This window comes from Mustela lutreola, chromosome 12 (genome assembly GCF_030435805.1).
Source record: "Mustela lutreola isolate mMusLut2 chromosome 12, mMusLut2.pri, whole genome shotgun sequence".
Lineage (NCBI taxonomy): Eukaryota > Metazoa > Chordata > Mammalia > Carnivora > Mustelidae > Mustela > Mustela lutreola.
This window is the reverse complement of record NC_081301.1, coordinates 93548507-93564509: the sequence shown is the minus strand read 5'-3', so window position 1 is coordinate 93564509 and position 16003 is coordinate 93548507. Positions and strand designations below refer to the sequence as shown.

General features: G+C 39.0%; 1 protein-coding gene across 8 annotated transcripts in view; it reads left to right on the top strand.

Moving 5' to 3' along the window:
- RFX3 (regulatory factor X3) overlaps positions 1–16003 on the top strand; it is a 444526-nt gene that overhangs the window by 179317 nt on the left and 249206 nt on the right. For 2 of the 8 annotated variants that reach the window (XM_059142826.1, XM_059142824.1), the window contains exon 1: positions 7281–9275. The exons of 5 other annotated variants lie outside the window; for them this stretch is intronic. In XM_059142826.1, the coding sequence (XP_058998809.1) occupies positions 9223–9275 (53 nt within the window). In that variant the 5' untranslated portion in view covers positions 7281–9222. Of the gene's footprint in view, positions 1–7280; positions 9276–11565; positions 12730–16003 lie in introns of those variants that run through there. One more of the 8 variants, XM_059142831.1, reaches the window with a different exon arrangement.

The following is a 16003-nucleotide window of genomic DNA, read 5'->3' as shown; positions in this document are numbered from 1 at the left end:
AGTTAACGAGTCGTGGTTAACCTGGCCTCAGCCATACCTCATCACTCCCTAGCTACCCTGTCTTCCGAATTTAGCGTCGACCCCACAAAGACAAGTTTGCTGGGCCTCTGTGAGAGAGTAACATTTATCTCTTCATGAAGATGGCTTCGTTTCTTTTTAGGGTTTCTAACAAGTTTTTTGTGTATTTGCTCCCTCCCCCCATTGTAAAATAATGTGTCTTTGAAGTTTGGGGCATTTTAAATGTGATACCACTGAAACTGTCCCTGGGATTTATGGGAGGTACCTCAAGATGCCTTGTTTTCGGTATCCTCAGTTACACATTTCAGAAATCACTTGATCCAGGACTCTACCTTTTTTTCAGTTGGTCCAGTACCTTTTTTCAAATTTTAAAATGTATAAAAGTGAGTAGTAGTAGGTAAAAAGTGAAAGTGGCTTTTAAGAAATTTTAAAATATGTTTTTAACTGATGTCTCTCTTCTAATTGGGTGTTTGTGTCACATTCCTTTTATACATTTTAATATTTAAAAACTTCCTTTTGACATTGGCCAAAGAAATTACAGAGATAATATGAAAAAATGCATTTTGGGCAATATTCTGTCAGCAGGAAAGAGCAATAATGTTGTATTTATGGCTGACATTATGATTTCTTTTTATACTTGATAAGATACCGTCTAAAAAGAATAACCTGAAATTCATTGGCTATTTACCCCAATTATGTGATTTATCAAAGAGCCTACAATTCTTGACAAAAAGTTTATGAATTTAAAATTCAGAATTCAGTAAATATTCAGCATTCACAGAGGGTCTTTGAATTTTTTTTTTTTTTTTTTTTTTTTAGGAAGGTGGTGGGTGTGGGGAAATGGATCGAATATGACAGGGTGTTACAAATTGTAGAAAACTGGTATGTGCAAAAAAGAGGCTTAATTCTGCGGTTGGATATGTTGTTCTCTATGGTTCACTCCTTTGGTTTCTTTTAGGTATGCCACATTTGTAATTATTGCAGCTTTGTGATTGTAAAGACATAAAATACCAATAAACACCAGAAGGCTCTTTCCAAGAACACTTCCACAATGGGACATCCATTCTCATTTTTAAAAATTTTTATTCTTTTTGCCCCACTGCGTTTTAGTTCATAGTGCCTGACAGGACCTGAGTATTAAGGAAGCCAGTTTAGAACCTGGGCTCTTTCAGAGCAGATTCTTCCAGGATGGTTTAACTACGCTTGACTAGCAGCTGACCAGCTAGTAAGTCCCTGTGTTAAAAATGTGCACATTTGCCCAGCACAGACCCTGTGAATGAGATAACTCGTAAGTCAAATGCGGCTCTAATAACTTTATTAACTACTGTGTGTGCATGTACATACGTGTGGTGTGTGGGTTTTCATGTTTTGTTCTTGTTTGGGAAAATCATTTTTATTACTTTTAATGAGGTTTTCACATGTTAGGTCTTGCAGCTTTGGAATCAAATGAAATTTTTCTTACCCGAAGCGAGAATCGGGAAGTTTTCAAATGACCTCATTGTAAAACTGAGTCCTCCGGTTAACTAACCAGTCGGCTTTTGCATCAAGAACGTTACTGATATCACTGCTTTTAAGAACGTCTTCTGAGTTGTTGCATGCACGCCTTCTTACAAAATAAGGATGGATCAAGGAAAATAACATCATTGGACATGAAATTGTCATGTTTGGTTCTTATTTCCACATGTGTGAAAGGAGTCCCTGTCTCTGTATGCAGATTCCCTTTCCGTCATCTCTTTCTGGCACATTCTTGGCGGTCACCCTTCCTGTCCCTTTCCTCCCATTGGCTCGGCTCGGCTCGGCTCGGCTCGGCTTAGAGGCTGTCTGAACTCTCTGCCTTGTTAGCCAGCCCTTTCTCTTCCTGCCTCAGTCTGGTCCTCGGTCAGATGCTGCCTTTCCACCTCTTGGCCTGAGTCCCCGCTCCTTTATTATTGGGTTCTTTGTCTTTCTTTTTTGGGTGGTTGTTCTGCATTCCTCTGTTTGTTGTTTCTTGGGGCTTCAGAAAAAATAGTTAAATTCCTTTACTCTGCTTCCTGCGGTTTGTACCAAGAAGAAATAGAAACGACTATTGGGAAGGACAGGTGGCTCTTTAAAAAAGATCTGGTAGTGCAGTTGACAGATTATTTTAAAAAGTGCTCCCAGTTCAGAGTAGTTAGATACAGTGGCTAAATATTGCGATGGGCGTAGAGAAGATGTTGTCTGGCTTTTTAAAAAATTTTTATTTATAACTTGCAAAAGTTGCAGGCAGTGTCAGTATAGCCAAAATATCCTTACACAGTTCTGGATGAATATTCATAGTTAAGGTAATGATCGTAAAATCATGTTATTCTTATTTATCTTTATGGTCTTTGGTATTTTATGATAAATCAGCTTTATCTACTTTTGTCTTCAGATATTTTATGGAAAAGTCCTAATATCTAATATAAGTAAATAAAAGTCCATACAGTTTTCTCTTTTGAAGTAGAGCGAATCCCTCTCTTACCCTCTGCCCACTTTTCAACTCTTTTTCATGTAATTTGTTAGAAGTATTTTATTGGTAGACACTGCTATCTTTTTTCTTCTCATTTACATTCAAGTAATGCTGTCTAATTGTAGTGAATTTCTGTGAATAACTTCTTGTTGATCTTTAAAGTTCTAGAATATGCATATGATGGGGTAGAATAGATTTGGAATTAATTTAAAATCATTACCAAAAGGGGTAAAAAGAAAACCAAAAAAATTGTCTGCTTTTATAATAAAATGAAATTTAGAGTTTCTTCAGTTTCTCAATGGTTTTTTCTGTTGTTTTTGTTTTTTGTTTTTTGGTGTTTTTTTGTGGCCGAGGGATGTGGGGAGAATGCTATTTAGTTTTGTTGATTTCAGTACTTCTGGATTGCTAGTTTTCATTTATTTTTCTATTATTGGACTTTGTATAAGTCTGATACACACACACACACACACACACACACACACACACTTTTTTAAAAATCAAAGTTGAAGATACTTAGTACTACTTTTTTTTTCCCTCCCTGAAACTTTCTCCATTTATATCCGTTATAACCTTTTAGGGGACTGTATGGAAATAAAAACTTGGGGATGGTAGGTGGTATAATTGAAATGTAGATCATATTCTGTTCTTTATTTGTTTTACCAAATTAGTTAGGGATTCTGAGGATACATTTTGAATATTTGTGTATGTTTAGCATTTTGTTCCTTTGTTAGAAATCTCTCAGTGTGACTTGTTTTTAATAGGATGTGTCTTGAATTGTGGGCCAATCACTCTTGAAAAGTATTAAGCCCTTTAAGCATACTGGTCAGACTCCTAGAGGGGAGCCTACAGGTTTATTAGCACTCCTTAGCCTGAAAGCCCAGCATACCCTTCTATGTTGCACGGCAACAGACTCCTAGCAACCATAATAGATTGAATTTCTAAGAGTGACCAGGCCGGATGTAATAATAAAGCAAGAGGTACAAACAGTTGTCATGGTTTTCTTTTCACAGTTAGCTAGTTTGATTTGGGGAAGCTTACCCTTTCAAAAATGGGCAAACTTCGTATAAAACTACTACTGTTTGTGCAGAGGACTTCTCATATTAGAATAGCAAGAATAGTACCAAATTGAAAATGATACTGGTCACAAAAACAAAAAAAAAGTAAAAGGATTATCATGTAAAGAAGTTTTCAGGGAATTTTTTTTTTAATCATAAACTTAGAACTGAGCTCTGGTAAAACAGTTACGGTGAATGTGCTTTTTAAAAATAAAAAGTCATGTTTGCGTTTTCTCTGTTTGTGATCTCCTCTTTGAATTTTGCAGCAACTCCTTGGAGTTTCCTGATCGCAGCTTGCGTGCCCATGCGTAGAAAACTAATACTCACTTTTATTTATTTTAAAAAATTTGTTCTGAAAACCAGGCTATTTGAACTATATAGAAACAATGATTTTTGAAATTGTGAGCCAATACCTGGTGGTGCCGAGGATTTATTGAAGAAGAAGAAAGTAGTAAAATGTCCAGTCCTCCACAGTGACAGTGAAAGTGTCTGTCATATCCCCGAAGGTGTCATATTGTGCTAGAACTTCGTCAACCTGTCTCCTGTGTCTTCTTGAGTATGTGTGTGCTTGTGTAGCCGTGAAAAAGAGATTAATTCAGACGCACTCATAACCTGAAACAGGATGCCTCCATCAGAAGAAACAGATCTTCCTGTAGCTGCTGGGAGTCGGGAGTGGAGCTACAGCCTTTGACAGCAATAAGCTGTAAATACACACACATGCTAATACCCTTGATTTGTTCATCTTTTGTGTCAGCATTTGGAAAAGATTGTTAAAGTGGCAGTTACAGTAAAGACTGGCAATTACAGTAAAGAGCAGAAATTAGGTATTTGTGACCTATTATATTTCATTAAAAGACTTCCTTATTAAAATGGCACCGCTCACTCTGATTACTTGACAGCTGCCCTAAACAGATTAGAAAATACACAGCTTCTGCTAAAGGTAAAATCAACCTCCTAAGCAAGCACATGGCATAGAACAAGTAACTGGTGTACAAACATTATTATTATTATTATTATTATTTTATAATAAATTTGCTTTAGGTAGAGATGTTTATCAGTGACTGAGTGGTGTGCTCTTTTGCATTTCTATAATAATATTTATCAGCAGTGGCGTTTTCCCATTAAGATATTCTAATGCCCCCACCTAATATTATCACTAGCTTCCTATTAGAGGATCTGTTATGAAGCAGCATAGATTCAGGGATCAGCTTGGCACCCCCAGAGTGGCTTGTTTCTGCTAAACAATGAATTGCTATTCCGATCCAATGCAAATACTGCTTTTCCTAGGCAGAACTCGAACTTTTTGGAAGTTTTAGCAACTAGGTTATTAATTTCTGAAATATTTTTAATACTCATTATCCCTTAATAAGCCAGTAGAGCCACACTGAGTTTAACACTTGAATTTAGGCATCCCTTTCACAACAGTGAATTGTTTTCTTTTCTAGAGAAAAAATTGGGGTTGTGGCTGGTGCTACCTTAGTCGTATTTCTGAAGTTTTACTGCTGCTTGACTGTTCCGTCTGTATCTTACAGGGCGACTGTGTAGCACTTACGGAACCATCCTGTTGATGATTCTGAGTTACAGTTCTGCAGTTAAGTAGCCTGACCTGCTACACATTCTAGCCATTCATGACCTTGTCCCTGTCTTCTGCTTTGTGAAGCCTGGACATCATGCCCCGTGGTTCAGTCTGTGAGTGTGAGATCACAGCTCACTCTTAAGCACACAGTACAGGTATGGTATGAAGCAGATTTGTGGGAAGGTTAGCTCCCTCAGCTCATCTTGGTTATAGAGGTTTGTCAGGACAGTCACAGTATTGGTAGAAGGCTGTCGCAGTACTAGCACGGAACTACAAAATTTTCACAAAGACCCGAACTATACTATGTGAGACAATCGTCTGCTTAGTCCATGTACACAAATATCCATGACTACTAAGGTTTTCGGCTTAAAAAAGACCAACACCTGAAGCATGTTGTGTGGGGACTGTCAGCTTGCAAAACTGTCAGGAAAAGGTGTGCATCCTGGTCTTTTGAGTAGAGGACACTTGAGTTCAAGTTCTGTTTTTGTCATTTGATAGCTAATTGTCCTTGAACAGATTCCTTAACTACTCTGATCTCTGTTTTTTTATGTAAATATGGGGATATTACCTATTCAGTTGGGTTATAATGAAAAAGTGAAAGCTCAGAGGAGAAGAGCCTGTCTAGAGAAGTTAGCATGACAGTCTAGAGTTGCTGGGATTGTCATTAGCTTAGCTCACTCTCTGTGGTAGGGTGTGAGGAAGGCTTTGCAGAAGAAGGTGGCCGCTGAAAACGGTAACGCGGAGCTGGGTAGAATTAGAAACAAAGTTGTTTTCAAAGAGAGATATTATGCAGGATATATTTTGTGGAGTCACTGTCAACATTGGTCAGTGGATAGAGATGTTTTAAGCTTTTGTGAAGTGACCCCTCTTCACAGAATCCAATCTCGGGGTGGGATCTTTAAAGATGAAAAGAGTGATAAGTGATAAGGAACATTATGCGCTGACAGATGAAAGGACTTGCTCCCTGCACAAAGGGTAGAATTTAAAGATTAGAGCAGATTTATTTATTTTAGTAAGTATGTACAGTAAGCCTTACATCATTTAAGCATTTAGCCTCTCTTCAGATTCTTCCATGTAAAGAACTGTAAGAACAGGAGAGAGTAAAGTGCCCTATCTTGTGTTAACACTACCTCGTTGATAGAGGAGAGCCGGAAACGAGTATCAGGAGCTTCAGCTAAGAAGGAAGGCCAGAGAGGAGTCACATAAAAACCCGATCACCTTTGCTCCTTTGTGGCCTGCCCCTAAAAACTGTTCAACATGCTCACCATTGGTTTATGGGATAGGGCTTACATTTTAATGTATTCTGTTTGTTGTTGCTAAAGAGACCATAAGGCACTTAATTTAATGAGAAGATAATATTTTCAAAAGAATAGAAGTGGTTTGAAATAGAATGGTTTGAAGTAGCTAGTGGAATTACACTGGTTTAGGCAATGGCTATCCTGTTTCAATTCTTTGAAGAAGGTAATTTCAGCCTAAGCTTAAGGAAAGGAGGAGGTACAGAACGTGCTTAATGCTTAATGTTGCCTTCGTATTTTAAGAGGGGGAATGCCAGGCTACTGTGATACTTAGAGCCAGGGAAAAATGGCATTTAATGTCGCACAGATACAGTCTTTCAGATAAAACCACTAGCTGTTACCAGTAGTTCCGTTAGTTTTAAATCCATGAATTCTTTTTTCCCTGAGTATGATGTATGTGCTTACATTGTTAGGCCGTTTAATGATATCAGTTTTGAAGAATTAAATATTGCCAAACACATTAAGTTGGGGAGTTATGAATTTCAGAATCAAACGAAATAGGAGTCTCTTCTGATGGAAGCCATTGTTTGACATCCGTGAATAAGTAACTCTGACTTGTCATCTTGTACATAAGGTACAACTGTCCACTTGTAAAAATGTGGAACATAATTATACCTTTTATGTTTAATTGAATATTATGCCCAGCTCAGTGAAGATTCATGCATTAGCTTCATAAATATTCTCTCTTATAGAATTTTTTTGCTCCTACAAAGGAAGTTTTCAGTTGGTCTTTTGCACGTTATCTTTTTCTTCCTTGATATTCTTACCACTTTGAGTGGTTGAACTGAGGAGCCATGCTTTGTGTGTGTGTACACATGTATATACATGTGTGTGCAGATATATACACACATGCATATGAAATAGCATAAACTTGCTTTTCAGTGTGGTCTGAAGTTAGAGTTATTCATGTGGAGGAATTGCTAGGTAACACACGATCAGTAAGGTCTTTTCACACCAAAGTGTTTTGTGCAAATTAAAGACTGTACATGAATGCTGTTCAAAATGTGAAGGGAGCATACCTAGGGTCGTCCTTCCTTTTAAAACTAAATGTCTACGTGAGACTGCATTTTCTTAATATATACAACCAAAGCAGCAGATTGAGTGTGGAAGTCAATGGGAGAAGCCAGTTGTCTTTTATCAAAGCAAGACATTCAAGGAAGTGTGTTAAAGTAAAACAACACGACTTTTCCCATTAAATCTTTTGGAAAACCTAGATATTCATAAAAATAAGTTTATATTAAGATATAGTGGTTTTATTGTAATTTTTGAATTAAGAAATAGTTATTACCTTTCCCCATTTTATTTCCTGATATGTTGACTGGGGACACATACTAGTGACAGACTGAAGCCGGTCAGTACCAGTTGGAGAGAGTCCGTGTTGCTTGTCTCCACTTAACACCACATTCCGATGTCCGGTTGCTAGCTCCAGACCAGCCATGTCAGGTGTATTTACACTATGGAAATGGGCAGAAACTACAACTCTGGCTTTTTCCAGGGGTGGAAGGAGAGCTGACAAACTGGACACAACGCACAGAAACCAGAGTTCTCCGTGATTCTCAAAAAGTTTAAGATCTAAGTGACCCACAGTTCTGCTTATCATAGAAGAGTGACTGCTAATTATTATGCAGACATAACACGGTAGCCCGTGCTAATATATGCTCCAACAGACTTTCAGCCAAGTGCTCTAGAAAGACTTTACCAGACCCTTCTTATGCTGCCTTCCAACGAGATTAACTCCATGAAGGGATTTGAAGTCAAACGCTGTATCCTGCCCTTTGGCGTTCCCTCCATGCTGAGCGCACAGGGACCGTCAGTACTTTGGGGGTTCACAAAAATGGGGACTCACAGAAACTGGTCTGGAGTGAATTTACAGAAGTCTTCAGGGAAGGAGGGAAGACATGAGGTACATCTGGAAGGTGTATGGGCTGTGAGAAAGAAGCGTGTGCTAGAGGGAGAGGCAGGTATGGTTGTGGTGTGAAGCCTTCCTTGGGAAATAATGAAGCAGAGGGAGTGGAAAGGAAAATCAACTGAGGATTTAGAACTTAACTGGACGGAGTATAACCGACCCGAGGATCCTGTGAAGGTGAATATGGCGCTGTAGGGAGATGGATCTGACAGGCCTGTGTAGACAAGCGGGGAGTGGGTCTGAAGCCAGGTAAACTTCTCGCAATCATCTGAAAGGAAGTTGAAGGAGAAGAACCTGGGCTTTGGTTTCAGGAAGAACTTGGTTACAATCCCTCTTCTGCCACGCTTTTACTTTTAGTTCAGGGGTAAGATGTAGATAACTGACCGGGGTAGTTGAGGGGCGGTGTCCTAAGTAACACGAAGGGTGTGAAAGAATTTGGTATAGATTAGAAGCGCCTACTGTGCTGTATGCTAGGATCTTCAGTGAGAGATGCTGTTCATGCTCCTTTTACTGCTATGCCTCTGCACTACATTGTAATAATCATTGTTTGGTAGGTTCTCATGAAGATGGGAGCAGGGGAAATTTGAGTGGAAGTAGCATGTGGAAACCTGTTTCATTCCTAACACGTGTGGATATAAGAATGCAAATGGAGCACACTCATTATATCTCTGCATACTTAAATGCTGTGGATTAGTTAACCATTAAGTAAAATACGCTCTGCCTCCTGATTTGACCAGTACAGTTTTGTAAGGAGATGGATGACCATTTAGAATTCTCAGATTTTTTAGGAGTTCTGTTCTAGAATATAGTGGCAAAGAGAGAACTGGCCTTCTGTCACCCTGCCCCTGTCCTGCAGTCCACCTCCTTTTTCCCATCTCCTAGACTCTTCGCCGTAGCGAGTCCGCATGCCCTACTCTTCGCAAGCCAGCTGTGTCTTGACCACCTCTTGGGCCTGGAGGTGGGTACGCCTGCATCTCCATTTGCCCGGGGAATGAACCTCTGGGGCTCCGCAAGGGAATTTGAGTCCTGGGAGTTTGCCGAGGTAGAGTCAGAGAGCATGGCCCTGGGCTGAGCAGATTTCTCATTTTATGGGGAAGTATCTGGCCAGAGGTTAAAGCACAAGGCCCAGGGCAGTGGCCCCTTTTCCCTGGGTCTCAGGGTAGTGCTGGACTGGATTATCTGATGGGAATGACAGATCAGCAGGATGTGTTTCCTAGTTAGTTGTGGGGTATGAGAAGACAGAGATCACTGGGTTGCAGGACAGGTACTGCCACTGAAAAAGTTAGGGTGGTCCGGGGGCGGGGCAGGCGAGATGGGGGGTGAGTGCAGAGTGACTGGCCACCATTATATTCTCCTAACCAGCCATCAGCATGTCACCAGGCCCACGGCAGCCACTCAATAAATGTGGAGGGACAAGATGAAGGTATTTGAACAGCTGTGCCAGAGATGTGAGAAGAAGGGTGGAAAATGAGTTCTCGGGGGGCCACTGTTAGGGCCTTGCTGGGGGAAGCATATTACTGTGATTGGCGAGGTAGTGCGTCAGGACTGTGTGCGTTTAATATTTGTGTGATGGGACCTAGAAGAGCTGTAGTTGTTTCTTAAATGAATAATTGAATCATATTACATGAGAACAGGCTTTAAGAAACGAATCAGATTTTAAGTTTGGCAAATGATCAGTGGAGGGCACCAGGGTGGCTCAGTGGGTTAAGCATCTGCCTTTGGCTCAGGTCATGATTCTAGGGTCCCAGAATTGAGCCCCATGTCTTCGGGCTCCCTGCTTGGCTCTTTCGGCTCCTTGTCTCTCTCGGCTCCTTCCCCTGCTCGTGCTCTCTCTCTCAAAGAAATAAAGTCTTTTAGAAAAAATAAAACGATCAGTGGCAAGCACACATTTGCATCATCAGTGAACTGTGACGGTGGCTGAGGAACTCGTGATCATTCAAGAAAGGAAGAGATCCTGAGCACTTATGTTCCTATCAGATGAGGGGGTGAAAGGTGTTCAGAGAGGGCATTCTGCTTGTCACCTGTTTGGAGAGGAGTAGAGGACACAGATGGCTGTGGATGAGCTTGAGTTTTCTCACTCGGTATTCACTTAACAAGTTAATGTCAGGGAGGGTCACTGGAGGAAAAAAACAAAGGAGCCAGTAGAGTTATCTTAGAAACATCTAATTGTAGGTACATAAAACTCAGTCCTGGTGTTCAAAGTTGTTCCAAAATACTGTTTAGTCACGTAGTTTATAATAATCGTGTATAATATATCATGTCAGAAAATATTCTGTTTCATAATGACAACAAAGTAACAGGAAAATCTGATAATAGGGTTACAATTGCCAAGTTCTTTTTGATAACTCTGGTGTGTTCATTAGTGTGGATTATTGAACTTTTTATTGTATCTGAGTTGTAATCGACTAAGTACACAGCAAACACCTGTGATTATTTTCGTGATCCTTGTCTTGTTCAAGTAACCCCAAATCTGTGTATTTAGACGGTTGCCTGTTCATATATACTCAGCTGTGCCTGTTTTCTGTGTTATTTTTCTAAGTATAATGGACCAACATAAAAATTGATGGCAACTGTCACTTAATGTCATCTTTACCCTTAAAGAAAAAAAGAAAACAAACAAAACTATATCATGCCAGGCAGCTATGATGCTGTTTATGGTTGACTAAGTGATCAGATATACTCTTGACTAAATTCATCTCTGGTACCATGGGTCAAATTTAGGGCAAAAAGAGTATGAACATATACAATAAGCAAATACACGTAAATACGTGTTTGTATTCCAGCGTTACCCTAAAGTTAATTTAGTAGCAAATAAAAATCATTAGTTTAAAAGTAATTGTGCGTGTTCTCCCCTGAGCCAAAGATTTTTTTTTCAAATTTTTCATAAAATTGAGTAATCATGTATTTCTTAATTTCTTCAGCTTTGTGACCTATTTAGGTGTTGTTTTTGCTTTTTTTTTTTTTTAAAGAAACAAATCTTAGTTAATTATTTTTAAGGAATGAGCAGAGGTCTGTCAGCTGCTAATCCATTCTTGCTTTTGCTTCTCTCCAGACAATAAGTTAGCAAGCTGATTCTCAATCTGTTTGGTCTCCTGTCTTCACAATTTAGAGGTACAGATTCTTTCATTGAATTCTTCTCTCCATTCTTTCCCCTGACTTGTATTTTTCCTGATTGTTAGTGTATTTATTCTTTGAAAAATAAAAATTCTCTCTCCTTCTCTGTCTAGTCAAAACAGTTTCTTTTTTCTCTAAATAGGAAACTTAAAAATACAGATAACAGTGATGCAAAGACGTATTTAAAAAATAATCCAGTTGTATGGCAGTTAATATTTACCCGCAGATTCAGTAATTACATAACTTGTAGGTAGCGAAGAATTTATTTTTAACATTAACCTAATTCTCTTTGCTTTTAATAATTTAGGCAACTTGGTCATTCTGGCATTTTTATGGTAGAGAATACATTGAGTTTGGCTCGTGGAAGGAATATGAGGTAATTGATTACATGTCCTCTATAAATTATGAACTCTAGGTACACAAAGCACAGTATTTTAATGTGTCTCAAATGGGGTCTCATGTCCAAATCTTTTTAAAGCAGTTTTTATATATAAGATTTTGGGATTGGTTTTTCGTGTCTTGATGGTTGGCAATGGTTCATATGGTGAGGAACTTTATTTTCTTTCACTGCTTGTGGTTACTTTTTATTTATTTATTTAGTGAGCTCTACGCCCAATGTGGGCTTGAACTCATGACCCTGTGGCCGAGAGTTGCACGCTCTACTGACTGGGTCAGCCGGATGCCCTTGGTTACAGTTATTTGTAAATACTTTGGCTGGCTTAGCTTTCTGTAGGCCTGTGGAAAGCACAAGAGAACTCCTCCCACCGGCCCATCTCCCTGGCCTGCCCCAAGTAGGATTAAAGGCAGGCTGCACTGAAAGTTGTGCATTGACATACACTTCTAACTAACAGCTCTAACAATGTGAAATTCTAGGTGCTGCTCAGGGTGGTTTACTGGGAGCATAAATCTGAGACTGTTGAGTTAGTCTTTTCCCACCCTTTAGTACCCGTGTGGGACCCTACATGGTGTCTGGGTTTGACATTCTAACGTGGCCGTCAACAGAAGAGCAACTAAATGCCACGTGCATTTCCGCTGTTGTTTCATAGATCACCAAACATCAAGCCTATATCAGAATAAGTTCAAATTAAAGGTAGTAAAGATAGCAGCTCGTCTTAGGAAATCCATCCTGTGACATGGTAGCGTGTGGATCAGGGGATGTGGGCGAACATGCTGCTGATGTCATAATTCTCCTACTCAATAATGGGCGGGCACGTAGGAAGGCAAGCAGCTTGGTGTGTGGACTTCCGCTTCCGCTACAAGTGTCCTTTAAAGAGAGGCCTTCCACTGGCATTCAGAAGGTGAAAAGAGCAGGGGTAGGGGTCAGATGAGTGTTGGGGGCCGGCATCAGAGGGATAGTGTCGAGTCTGAGTACATGTAAGCTGTACGTCATCATTGGTCTTTGAGGTTATGTTTGCACCCACATTACTTAGATTTCCACATGGTTGACATGCAGTTGTCAGCCCATTCAATATGATAAAACATTGCTATTTTAATATTTCTTTAATCTTCAGCTTCTGTGGGAAGATAATCGCACAATCTACCGAGTAAGAGACTTAACCAAGATTCAAGAGAAATAAGCGGTATCGTTCATCTCAATCCTGTGGTTAAAGTTTTCCACAGGGTGCATCAGAAATTCTCCTATACATTCCCCAATATTTTGTTATGGATATAAAGTTGCAAGAAAGATACATTGAGTAGCTTTGTGTCTCAAGGTCTTTGTAACATGATTTGTAACCAAAAATTGTGCATTTATGTTTAGGAGTGTTAATTCCAGAGCTTTGCCACAGATAGTGTATTTAAAGAGTATCCGCTCTTCCAAATACCACCTCTAGGGAAGTCTTACCAGAAATCTCTACCAGAAATCTCAAGCTGTTTGATTTGTCTGTATTAAACAAGTGAATTTGATGTTTTTCCTTATTATTCAGTTTTCATGATTGAGGGCATCTGATATGGATGTTGATATCCTACCTAATAATTGTGAAAGCTAGTATAGGTTTGGGGAAAAGAGGTTTTTTTATATTTTGTATATTTCTACAAGTGCTTACAAATAAGGTTTATTTAAAATAGCTCAGAGGACATTTAAAATAACTAATAGATATGTCAGTGGAGTCCTTCTCTTGGAAAGTAGTGGGGGATGAACTGACCTTGAGTTAGCTGGAGAAGCAGTGGGGAACAATTCTATGCGTCTGTTCTTCCAACTTTTTTCTTTTTAATCCAATTTTTGGACCTCCTTTCATTTTGGTAGCACTGGACCTCTTTGTTGTCCGTGAATTAAGGAAGTTGCCTTGATAAGGGGGAGTGGTAGGGAATGGAAAGTGTTTTTACATATAACACAGCGTATAAAGCAGCGATCATACTGTATTTCACACTCGCACAGTAGATCACACCTGACAAGCTTGTTTTGTGAGTTTCCCATCTTATCTAGCTTTTCTCAACTTGTTGTCATCATACAGGGTAGGGGTTGTCTCCCTGTTGAGGTTAAGGGAACTAGGACTGAGTACTTCTGAAGCTCAGAGCTAGTAGAAAGAGATCTAGCGTGTGAGCCTAGGTCTTGTGACTCTTCCTCTGAGATTCTTATCCACACTGTATGGGTAATTTTCAAATTATATTTTCCAACCAGAAAAGTTCTTCAGGAGCCACCCTTGGGGATGTTGGTGGCCTGGAGAGCAAGTTCATTTGAAGATGGGACCTCAGAGCCACTGCCCTCTCCTGTTTCCCTTTGTGCACGGACTCTAAGTTAGACTAGCACACTCTGCCTCTTGCTTTGTTCTTACATCCTGCTGGAAGCTGTCACCGAGGTTGTATCCCTCTTTTCTTACTGGCGTTGGGACTAGAGAAACACGAATTCGGCTCTTGGCATTTTCCTTGACTTTTCTTCCTCTTCCACCAATATTTACCGAATTAACATAGTATACGGGATACACTTGGACCGGTGCCAATGATGATTGGTTTTAAAATCGTATAGTTTTAAAAATATAAAAATTTATAAAAACTGAAGTATGAGCTGTCCATATTAAATATATCCTGTCTTGGCCATAAAGTGACAGTAATAAGCAATCTCCTTTTTAATACAGTTTAAAATATTGAGTGTATTTCATGATCCCAAGTCTGGTAGTTCAGTACAGTAGTTCTTAAAAGTGATTTCCGTAAGTTCTTTGTGTGTATAGAGCCTTAAAAATTCTAGGGTAGAGCAGCACTGATAGTGGTAGTAATGCTAACAGTGTCAAAGCGTGGTTCCTTCATCATATAGAGTTCAAAAGTCTTCAATAATAATAGATTCCAAAGTATGTTTTCCCCTTATTCAAGTATGCATTTAAGCCTCATTGTATTGTAACAGTACAATATTACTTACCGTAATTACTTATTATAGAATTACTTATCTGCAAATAGAAGATAAATCCCCTCAGTGGTCCAGCTGAAACATCATGAAATTTAATAATGGTTAAAAGTTAATCACAGACATTCAAGATGAGAGTAATTGTCTGAACTCAAATCATAGCATTCTACAAATTGAATATGTGTCAACAGTTTTGTACTTTTAAAAATGAACATGACTCTGGAGTATTCTTTTTCTTAAACTTAGGTCATTGAGCTTTTAGTTTAGAGTGCTAAACTGATCACTTTAAATTAATAATATTCAATTATTTTCTTCATAGCTCATTATGGACACAGATCCATTGGAGAGGCACTGGAAAGAGCAGCAAAATGGGCATTGACAGGAGTGAGGAACAACTCACTTCATGGAAGTTACATGTTTAGTTTAGAGAAAGAGGGGGAGAAACACCTTGAAATCTTTTTAAATTCATTTGTACTTGTCTTTATTTATTTATTTTCTGTTACAAACTTTTGGGTAAAAATAATAAAGCAGGAAAATGACAAGTACGTTAGAGCCTTATGTTATCTCCTTGAAAGTCCAACCTAAGTAGAATGAGCTTAACTTAGAGAAGGGGCAATTTTAATTTGTCATAAAGAAGACACTCCCTAAAAGGTCATTAAACTCTGAAGTGGCAGTAGAGGGACATTTTGGAGCTCATACCCCATAAAAATTTTTATGACCCAAATGGTTAGTTACTCAACTAAATAGATATTTTAGCCTTAAAATCTCTACCAACCTGAAAGCTCTTTGAGTATAATTGTGTTGCTTGTTGAAAACACAATGTAATATGTATATAAATATATTCTTAAACTAAAGATGATGCTGGTAATTTATGGAGGTCTCCTTATTTTTTCAGAGACAAGATAAAATTGTAACTACATTTTCAGTTTGGGATCATAGAAACGACTAAAATGCCCTTACTCTGAGAGAGAATATAAATCCCATATTATTATGTGCACTTAAAAAAATATTTGATAGGAAAATACAGAGGAAGGGGCGCCTGGGTTGCTCAGTTGTTAAGTGTCTGCCTTCAGCTCAGGTCATGATTCCTGGGTCCCCGCATCGGGTGCCCTGCTCAGTGGGGGGTCTGCTTCTCCCTCTGCCCTAACCCCCTGCTTGTGTTCCCTCTTTCGCTGTATCTCTCTCTGTCAAATAAATAAAATCTTTTAAAAAAGGAAAGAAAAGACAAAGAGAGT